Below are 10,454 nucleotides of genomic sequence, written 5' to 3'. Positions count from 1 at the left end.
TAAAGAAATTCGATTTTTTTTTCTCTTTTTTGCCCTTTTTCGTCCTGTTGCCTTTGTACAGCTGTCGTCGGTGTCAGGAGGCTGAGGTTTGTTTCCAGTGTGGCACGGCCAGACCAAGCTCTGTGGGTGTGGAATGACCGGCAATTCGGGTCACCATTCTTTGGTCAAATTGGACTTTGCTTGAGCTGCCAATTGGCAGAAGGGACCCCAATATCCGGCATATCGCTCTCTGGCCACACTGACGGGGTCTTCGCAGGCGTGTTCACTGTCGGTGCCCGTCTGGTAGGCTGTGGCCGCCCATGCTGCCAAGCGGGATTGCAGTCTTGCTTTGACGTCGGGTAGTTTGGCCGAGAGATCCTCATGTTCTACGAAAAAAAGAGACAAGATGCGAGTGTATCACGATGGGGTGAGCAAGCCAATCACGATTTTACAAAGCAAGTGTAGCCGGTTGTTCCATATATTTGCTTCTCTGGCACCTGTGGGATCGTTAAAAATGTCAAATAAGCAACCGTTCAGACATTCCAAAGCCACGTCTGGCTGGTTGGCTGTGCCATTGGGATATAAGGGCCTAACAGCAAGTGATCCATGGTGAAGCCACGCGTACGGCACAGCAGTCTTTCTTTTGCTTGGATGCACGACATACCCAGTCCAAAAGCCGGCACCTTTGTATTGATTGCCAACGACCAACTTGTAGCGACCAAGTATGAGGCCAGCATCACCGACGTTTTCCCCAGACAAACCCGACGACAATGGAATCTGAGACAAAGAAATAAAGCAGGGGTAAGCGCACCGGGGCAGGGGTCGCGGGTGTGTGTGCGCGGGTGTGTGTGCGCGGGTGTGCGTGTGTCAGAGCAAGACATGACAGTGAAAAGCGCTCGCTCGATGACAACGTGCCTCATCGTGGACCTGGCTGATGTTGGCTCCCGTCAAGAGCGGCCAGAGGTTCTGACCGTCAACGTCAGGGAGACCAGCAACGGGGTCTGCGCTGCTTGCCCCACCCAAAAAAGCCAAGGTCGCATACCAATCACAAGCATGCACCAGCTGCGTGCGGGTACTGTTACGCTGCGCCATGGGAATCCGGCCTCCGCTCACCACGGCCGTTGTGCGCACACCCCCCTCAAAGTCCGTATGCTATGCACCAAGGGTCAAAACATGAGGAGAAAGCAGCGTAGACACCTCAAGCAACGCGGCCTTTTACCCTCAAGCGTTGCAATACAAACGTACTTTGCCGCCCCTAAAGCCAGCGGACAGAGAGGGTCATGAGTAAGGCGAACACGGCGTACAATCACTGTGCTTTGATTCTTCGCAAGGTGGGACACAAGGTTGCACCGACAAACCGCAGTGGGTAGTTGTTGCCATTCATGGAATTGACGCCCGTAGCGCCCCCGTTATCGGAAAAGAAGACCAGAACCGTGTTGTTCCACATGTCTCGTGATTGCAGGGCTTGGACGACAGCACCAACGGTGTCGTCCATGACAGAGCTCATGCCGTTAAAGATGGCACGAGCGGGGTAGATACCGGGGTAGCGTTCCCGGTATTCTGCGGGAACCTCTTGTGGGTCGTGATCGACCTGGGCAGTCCACAGTGAGGTCAGGCTTGACATAAGAGACATGTTGCAAGTCAGGAAATGCAGCAAAATCAGTCCTGCAAGCTCCGGACCTGAAGGGCTAGGTTCAAGTAGAGGGGCTGCTTGGGATCATGGGTGGCGATGAGTTGCAGTGCTTGTGCACGGTAAGCCAGATCCCCATATGTGCCGTTGTAGCCAGTGGCCGGGGCATCCGACTGCCAGAGGTCCACAGCATTGTAGCCCGATTGTGCCACCAAATGAGTGTAGTGATCCTCCGCTCCTTGGGACGAGTCGAAGCAATCAAATAAAAATGTGCATCTCAGGAATTGTCAGGCTATCCAAGAGAAAGGGCAGGGGGGTCAGCTCGAGTCTCACCAAGGAGGTATCCAAACGAGCTGTTGAAGCCGCGTCCCACGGGCGTGCGTGCATGCGAGCTCATGCCCTAGTGCGTCACAGTTGATCAATAGAGGACTGATGAATGTTGCGTCTTGGTCGAGGGAAGCATGCACAGCAGCTGGAAGTGACAGACAAAGGAGTCGACGCACCAGATGCCTGCGACACAGGCAGAGACAACGCCACGCGGCAGACAGCAATGAGAGCAGTGCCATGCCGTGTTACACATTTCTCAATACACAGGTGCGCCGCCTTGGCTGGTGGTGGATCGCGATGTGCGCAAGGCTTACCATTTTCCAACGTGGTGTGCCACGTAGCCATGCTGGGTGAGCTTGGCGGGCAGCATGGTATAATTGAGGGTAGCGCCACCCCCAGGCTCGTACACGGGATTAATCTCATTGACATGGATTGGAAAGCGACCCGACAAGTAGGCCGATCGAGTGGGACTAAATCATGGCAATTAGCCATACGGGATGAGCCGGACGTGGAGGCTGAGCAGCGGCCATCCGTGTTGCATACCTGCAGTATTTGTAACTGGGCATGGCAAATGCGAGAGGTACGGCCAGGTGAGGGAAAACAGCGCCTTGTTTGACCGAATGCAATTTTGTTGCGGCTGTCGAGCGTCGCATACGTGTAATGGCGCAGGAGGTGGACGCCTTGTTCACGCAGCGCCAGCATATGTGGGGTCTTGACGTCACTGCAAGCCTGACTGGAGTTGTTGGACTGGAGAGGACAGTTGAGCTGAGTGTTGGCCCAGCCCACATCATCACCTATAATGACCACAATGTGTGGTCTCTCTGTTTGTGCCTGTGCCCATCCCGAGCTCACAACAAGGCACCAGGCGAGGCCGATGGCCAGAGCGCACGCGCCCCGACCCGATCCCGGTCCAAGCAAGACCATGCTGACAATTCAAAAAAAGTGCATGACATGTTTGTCATGAAATCAAAGCTTCTTCTCTCTCTGTGTTCTGTTCTCTCATGTCATGCCATGGCGCGTATCATGGGCAGGGAGCACTGAGACAGGAGAAACTTTGACGAAGCGCGTGTGGGTAAGCGTGGTGTGGTGTGGTGTGATTGTGGTCAAAGTCAAACGATGAATTTGTTTTGACATGGCGTATCCCGTCGAATGATTTATGCGAGCTGGGCCCCGAGGTGGAAGATGTAGCTGCCCAACAACTTGATGCCCCCAATGTAGTTGCTGCGCGCCCCAGGGCTGCGTGAGGAAAGAAAAACCGAACGATGCATTGACAAGCAAGGGGCAAGATGCAAAAGGGAAAGCTTTGAACAAACCTGATGTCCAGCTTCTCGTTTTGAGAGTGAGCACCATCATCACTGCGACCCATGGGCAACAGCATGACGTTCTTCTTGGTGGCTTCCTGGAAGGTAAGAGTCACGGGGATGCTGCCACCCTCACGGGTAAGGTCAGGCTCCACGTTGTACACCTAGGTAGGAAAGATTGGGTCAGGATCAGTGAGTGCGAGATGAATGTGCATGAGAGCAACACGCCAATTGTTGCCAGATAACAAAGGGGTACCTGCTGGGTAGCGAGACGGCCAGCAATGTAGTTGGGATCGTTGAAGTTGGCAACCCAGGGGCGACCAGCATGGCCACAGCTGAGAGTCAGCTTGTTGGTGCTGCCGAGCTTGGCAAACTCGGCTTCAAGGTATTTGTTCACCTACAAACCAGGGAAAACATGAACAAAATAATGCATGTCGCAATTTCTTCCAGCTGAAACAGCTGGACGTGGCCTCCCCAAATTATTGGGATCAAAGGCACAGACAACAAAAAAAGTTCATACCTTGGCAATGATGTCTTGAGGATCTTGATCAGGCACAAGACGGATGGAGAATTTGCCAATGACTTTACGTGGGATGACAGTCTTGGCGCCCTTGCCGGCAAAAGCGCCCTCGATGCCGTGCAGCGAGAGCGAGGGGAAACGCCAACGGCGCATGAGGGTGTCGTCTAACGACCCAAGATCACATCAGGTGAGGAGGTTGGACAAGCGCGGCTCGAATAGGGGACGAGCGCAGCTCAATTAGAGCCCAAGCTCCGACACAAGTATCATCCGAAGCGACGCACTCTTGTTGGGATGAGGAAGCTCGCCAACCACGCCAGCATCCTTGCGGTAGCCGTCGAGATCAAAGTCAATGGGATCATAGGTCTGAGAACAAGGCAGCAGCAGGACCATGCCATGCTCGTGAGCTCACGGCTATTGTAAAAAAGCGTTTTGAACAACTCGTCCAAGCATATACCTTGAGCTCCTCCTCAGTCACGCCTTGAACCGAGTCGCTGATGCCAGGGACCAAAATCTCTCCCTTGGGGGACACAAGCTTGGACATGAGGGCGATGACGTCGGTCATTGCCTCGTGCACAGTACCACCGAAGACACCCGAATGAAGGTCCTTGCTGGCACCCTGATGATTGCAGATTCACAGAGTTGGTGAGGCATAGCTTCAATGCAGCGGCCGACACGCAGCGGCGGCAGTTCGAGCGCAGCAGCACTCACCTCCACCTCGATAAAAAAGTAGCAGATACCGCGCAGACCGTAGGTGATGCAAGGCTTGCGAGTGCCCAGCCAGTAGTTGTCACTGATGCAGACCACGTCGACATCACCCAAAAAGCCGTTGGCCTCGGCCATGATCAGGTCATCGAGGCCCTCGCTGCCGCTCTCCTCCATGCCCTCAAAAACCATCTTGATGTTGACGGGAAGCTCCATGTTCAGGGCACGCGCAGCCTATAGTGGTCAGGAAAACCCGAGGAGACGACCCGAGCAATGAGCTTGTGTCCCATGGTTTGCAAGATCCACCCTTGGGCGTGAGTACTCGCAAGCACACCTCAATGACCCAAAGCCAGCCAAGGACAGGGCCCTTGTCGTCCGAGCTGCCGCGGCCATAGAGGCGGCCCTCCTTCTCCGTCAGAACAAAAGGCTCGGTGTCCCAGCCATCCGACTTGGCTGCGGGCTGCACATCGTAGTGACCATCTAGGATGGTGGAGCATAAGCGTGGCTGAGCTCTGGTATTGTTGCAATTTCAGAAGCATGCGGACGTACAAACAAGCAGAGTCTTCTTCTTGGGATCAGCGCCATAGGTGCCAAAGAGGACGGGCGGCAGAGGAAGGGTGATGGATCCACTGTCCGTGGACATTTCCTATGTTTGTGCGTGACATAGGTGAGCCCAGTCAGACGGCGGAGTACCGAAAAAAAAAAGAAAAAAAAGAAAAAAAAAGAAAAAAAAAAGAAAAAAAGAGGAAAAAAAAAGAGAAAAGACAAACCTGAGTGCCAATGTCCTTGAGCTCGACGGTGCCGCCAATCTTCTCAATCCATTGTGCCAGCCACTTGCCCATTTCCACGACCTGGATAGAGGGGAGGAGGATGCGTAGGGGGAATGGACGCAGGCGGCAATGAGTTGTTGCAAGCCAGTGGCAATCGTCGTCGCGCGCGCACGGTGTTACCTTGTCGCGGCGATCAGCGTCGCCAGAGACAGAGTCGATGGCTACGGCCTCAGCCAGGCGTTGGATGTACTCCTTCTGGTTGTTCTCGACATGCTCAAAGAAGCGCTTGGCATCTTCGTCGCTCCAACCTGGGTGTCGTACAAGCGACGCGGGCGGCGTGCAAGAGACAGCATGGCGTCCAGATGGGGTGAGAGAGAGCCTTGTGAATGCAGACGATGACCTCGGAGTCGTCGACTTGAGACGGGCAGTTGCGCCAAGTCCGCGCCGCAATGGCCAGTGACAGGCCACTGTGACACCAGCCCCACCCCTCTGCCAAACCAATGACCCTGAAACAGGCGCCAACGGTCGTGGGCTCTTGGCACACAGGGCTATTATGGCCTTGCACCCAAAGCAAAACAACGAAAACCGCTTGCAACAAGGCCAGGGTCACTGGCAAACCCCATTTCCCACTGGCGCACTCGCCCCGAGAACCAAGGGGACGTACCGGCAATCTTGGCCATCTTCGCAGCAGGGGCAGCCATTGTTGATGGTGTGATGGGTGTGGGGGGGGTGTCTGTCACAGAACAAAAGGGAAAAAGAGAGAGAGAGAGAGAGAGAGAGAGAGAGAGAGAGAGAGAGAGAGAGAGAGAGAAAGAGAAAGAAAGAGAGAGACAGGAGATGAATTGCTGAGAAAGATAAAGGTATAGAGAGAGTTTGAGAGAGTTTGTGACAGTTGTGACAGGTTGAGAGAGTTTGAGGAGAGAGAGAGAAAGAGAGAGACAGAGTGTCATGCATGTGGGCCAAAAGGTAAACTCACTGCCTTCGCGAGCAGGATCACTAGAGTTATGATCACTGTATTCGTTTCAGTGCATTTCCTCTCTCGACTACGCTTGACCGTTTGTGTGGCTGCTCTGGTGGCAGCGCCCTCGTGCTGAGTTGCCGGGGCGCCGTTGATTTGCTTGCTGTGCGAAGGTTTGAGCTGGTGTTGTGGGAAGAGTGCAGTGCATCGGCGTGTCTCCGACTTGTGGGGGCAGTGCCTCTTTATTCAACGGTGGCATGAAGTATTTCTTGGAGAGTTGCGACAAGTATCGCTTTCGCGTAGACCCCGAGCTCGTTGGTTCGTGGCTGGCCTCGCTCCGCCATGTTGGAGCGTCTCATCACTCCTTGGTCAAAAATCCTCTCCTGACTGAGTTGCAACTGATTTGATCGCCCCCCTTAGAGCTTTGTCCCACCATCAAGTATGTAATCCTAGGCGAGCGGCGCTCCTTTCAGAACAGCCTCGGTGGCTCCGTCTTTTGCATCGAAGGCCAGCACGCCATTCTGCGCAAGGAGGTGCGCACTCGAACGAGAAACCGCATGCGCTTTGGCGAGGCCAGTTTCGTCCCGTCTCACTTATGCCTGGGGTAATTATCCCCGTGTTGGATGGTGCTGCGCCAGGGCCGGATCCTGGCGACCCTTATCGAAAAGTCCAAGGACCAGATCGTGGTCGCACTTCCCGAGTTATCGCACACGACACTTGACATGCTCATCGACTACTGCAACTTTATGCTTTCTGGTTAGTCCAGACTTTGCCTACCAAGCTTGCGTTTGTGTCTCTTTTGTCAAGCTTCCTTGCGTCTCAGTGCTGCTATACAGGCTCAAGAGTTCCCGCCGCTGAATTCGGTCCTTGGTGCGCTCACAGAGGATGCTCGAGATGAGAACAAGCGCGAGGCCTTTGAAGCACGCTTTTTGGCCCCGGACACAGACCAAGCCATGCTTTGCGAGCTGGCTTCAGCCTCATACTACCTTGATTTTCGCCCCTTGGTCAACCTGACTTCCCGTATCATTGCCGCCCATATCTCTGGCAAATCACCCCAGCAGCTGCGTGCAGCCTTGGGCTTTGACACCCTCGAGGCACCCGAGGCACCCCGTCACGATCGAGGGTCGGTCGTCAAGCGGCTTCATAAGCGTCTTGAACAGAAACACCGAGATGGCTCACGCGAATTGGGAGTTGGCTCGCCGGTCCAGTCACATTCCACACCCGCGGCCCCTTGGCCCGCCGCCGATGCCCTTGCCTCCATCCCTGCTCCATCCACTTCGACGATTGGTACCGCTTCCAATCGCAATGCTTCAGGTTTGTCGCTTGCCATTGTTTCAACCCAACTCACCACCTCACAAGCGTTTATAGTGTCTTGTTGCTGGTTGACTTGAAGCTGCTTGCACGGGTGCTGCATCTCAAACTTCATGCTAGACGAGCGTTCGCTTGAGGAGCTGCTGTCCTTTATCGAAGACGGATCCGACGACAAGAAAAAAAAGTGCGTTGCTGAGCATTGGGGAGGTGGTTCGTTGGCTCAACTGAATGGCCGCTCTTCAAATGCCACTGATTCGCACATTATCTTTTTCCCCTCCTAGAAAGCGCCGGGGAAAGAAAAAGACAAAGCGCATCAAGAAAGATGAGGGGGAAGGCTCGGAAGCGCTGCATCTCGAGCCAGACGTTGCGACAGAGAACCTGCACCACCCTGCCGAGGATGCATCGGACCCAGATGACGCGCCGAGCTTGGGTGTTGGACCTGCCGTGGTCGATTCGGCAACACTGTCAGGTCGCCACGTCGCTTCCATGCGCGAGTCCCAAGATGAGACTAGCCCAGCCACTGCCACGGACGCGGGGCCAGAACAGCCGCCGTATGTTTATACCATGATGTACCACGCACCGAGCCCGTCGACAGAGATGCATCGGTTGACCTTGGCCATGCCCTATTTCCTTGTTCAATTTGCTGCACTACGTGCATCATAGAATGCGCGTGATGCCAGATCCTGAGGTTTCAGAGCGACTGGCACAGGAACTGGCTCAACCTTTACAAGCGGTTTGTACACATCTCGGCCCAAGCTTAACTCTTGTGCTCGTTCTTCCTTCCGTCTGTTCATGGGGTGCGCGAGAACCTTATTCGCCTCGCCCAACTCCGGTAGCGCCGCGAGCAAGCGCTGCAGAAATTGGCCGCCATTGACCCCTCACAGGTGGAATGGGCCTCTGAAGATGAGGAGGATGACGATTTTGATCTCGAGGTGGAGGGTTTTCGTCGTCGACTCGAAGCAGCCGACTTTGGCCTGTTGTCTCTGCCCGACCATAAAGGCTTGCTGGCCTCTTAATCAACAAGTCGGAATACAAAATGATTTCCAAAGTAGATTCGTTTAAAGAGAGAGAGAGAGAGAGAGAGAGAGAGAGAGAGAGAGAGAGAGAGAGAGAGGGAAAGGAAAGGAGGGGAAGAGACGTAGAGGGCACAACAAGGGCAGCGCGAAGTAGAGACACGAAGACAGCAGGAAATCCCGTCCATCCTCGAGATGCGACGGAAATCAGAAAAATCAAGATAAGGCAAGAGCAAAGTCGCACAAGTAAGGAAAAGGTGGGGGGAAGACAAAACTTTCAAACACCAAAAAAAAAAAAAGGTCACGAATGAGCCAAGAGGCAAGTCAAGAGAAACACGAAAAAACAAAGTTGCCGTGCACAAGAGACATGGCGAAGAATGCTGAGCTAGCTTCTTAAAGTTGGCGCATCATGTTGGTCAACTTGTGCATAAGTTGGAAGAAGCTAGGCCTGTTGTCAGCGTCAAAGGCCCAACATTTTTGCATCAGGTCATACACGGCTTGAGGACAGCCTCGGGGACACTGCAACCGCTCTCCGCGCTCGAGCATGGAGATGACCTGGCGAGGAGGACGTGCAGAGTTAGAACACAGAAGCAAAAGGTTGAAGGCACAAATGCTGGCAACAACGGCAGGGTGACAACATACTTCCGAGCCCATCATGTCACCATACGGCATATCGGCATATGACCAAATTTCCCACAGCGTCACACCAAACGACCTGCGAGTTGGCAAGCAAGAATGAGCTCAAGGGTCAAACGCCGGGGCAAATAGCTGCAGCCAGCAGTCAAATGTCGCACCAGACATCAGAACGGCTGGTGAATTTGCCGTAATAGATGCTCTCGGGAGCATACCACTTGATGGGCCACTTGCCACCCTTGGAGGCCTAATTATCGCCACGTGTGAGTTCGGAGCCGCAAAAGGGGTACGCTCCGTTCAATGCTGGACCGAACATGAGAGAGGGAGCCCTGGTCCACATACCTTGTAATAGGTTTCCTCATACACCCGAGAGAGGCCAAAGTCAGAAATCTTGGCCTCTGCTTGACCGTTGAGCAAAATGTTGCGTGTGGCCAGGTCACGGTGCACAAACCTGGATCAAAGAATCAAGTGAGATACAAGTAGAACACGAACAACAAAGCAACGAACAATCCACGCGGCACAAAGACGAGCAGTCATGCGGAACCAACTTCTTTTTCTCGAGATACGACATGCCGTTGGCCACCTCTGCTGCCCACTTGATGAGCTGACTGTCGCGAAGTTTCTTCTGGTGTTTCTCCAAGTGATCTATCAGAGGGTTTGAAAGTAAAGTGGCAGTCGTGAGATGACTTTTCTGAGCTCACCAGACAGACAGGCAGTGATGAAGAGCACACGTGTCCATCTGGCTGGGAAGCACGCTCAGATGTACCTTGGAGCGCGCCAAGAGGCATGAGTTCTTGAATAATCATGAGCTGCGGCATGATGGAGATGCCGAGGAGCTGGACAACGTTGCGGTGTTGCAAGGTGACCATCAGGTTGGCCTCACGCAAAAATTCCTGTGGGAAGAAACAAAAAAGGCAGTGCCGATGTGGTCAGCGGGGGTCAGGCAAATACACGTTCAGGCAAGCAACAATGGTAGCAGTAGGGCGTCAAAGCTGAATGTCGGGGTATGCCATGGCACAGGACTCAATCCGACCTTGTCGGCTCCAGTACCGGCGAGGTCTTCGCGCATGGTTTTGACAGCGACTTCGATGAGTTGCGAACCATTGCGCCATTGTCCACGATACACGGCGCCAAACTCTCCAGCGCCGAGCTGTTGCCCCAAAATAACATCTTGTTGCTGGATGACATACGGCGAGCGCTCGCTGACGGGTTCGGGGGGAAGATCGGACTTGGACAGTCGGTTATAGTCAGACTTGGCCGAGGCTTGCGCAGGGTTTGCGGGAGGCTTGCGGGCCGGTGCGACAGGGGTC

General features: G+C 54.1%; 2 protein-coding genes across 2 annotated transcripts; one reads left to right on the top strand and one right to left on the bottom strand.

The window, feature by feature from the left end:
- Nucleotides 1-3,090: 3,090 nt before the first annotated feature.
- MONBRDRAFT_37652 (uncharacterized protein) lies at nucleotides 3,091-5,930 on the bottom strand (the record flags this gene model as incomplete). The annotated part of the gene is made up of 12 exons (XM_001747011.1): nucleotides 3,091-3,172; nucleotides 3,250-3,401; nucleotides 3,494-3,634; nucleotides 3,758-3,921; nucleotides 4,039-4,120; nucleotides 4,212-4,373; nucleotides 4,466-4,693; nucleotides 4,794-4,939; nucleotides 5,009-5,105; nucleotides 5,230-5,310; nucleotides 5,410-5,537; nucleotides 5,894-5,930. 12 exons carry the CDS (start codon nucleotides 5,928-5,930, stop codon nucleotides 3,091-3,093), a joined length of 1,500 nt encoding a protein of 499 aa, XP_001747063.1.
- An 880-nt stretch (nucleotides 5,931-6,810) lies between these two features.
- Nucleotides 6,811-8,161, top strand: MONBRDRAFT_9410 (uncharacterized protein; the record flags this gene model as incomplete). The annotated part of the gene is made up of 4 exons (XM_001747136.1): nucleotides 6,811-6,943; nucleotides 6,995-7,501; nucleotides 7,619-7,682; nucleotides 7,780-8,161. 4 exons carry the CDS (start codon nucleotides 6,811-6,813, stop codon nucleotides 8,159-8,161), a joined length of 1,086 nt encoding a protein of 361 aa, XP_001747188.1.
- Between the last annotated feature and the right edge of the window lie 2,293 nt (nucleotides 8,162-10,454).

The sequence above is a fragment of the Monosiga brevicollis genome, genomic scaffold (assembly GCF_000002865.3).
Source record: "Monosiga brevicollis MX1 MONBRscaffold_15 genomic scaffold, whole genome shotgun sequence".
Taxonomy (NCBI): domain Eukaryota; class Choanoflagellata; order Craspedida; family Salpingoecidae; genus Monosiga; species Monosiga brevicollis.
Note: the sequence above shows the minus strand (reverse complement) of the source record. Positions and strands in the feature narration are given on the sequence as shown.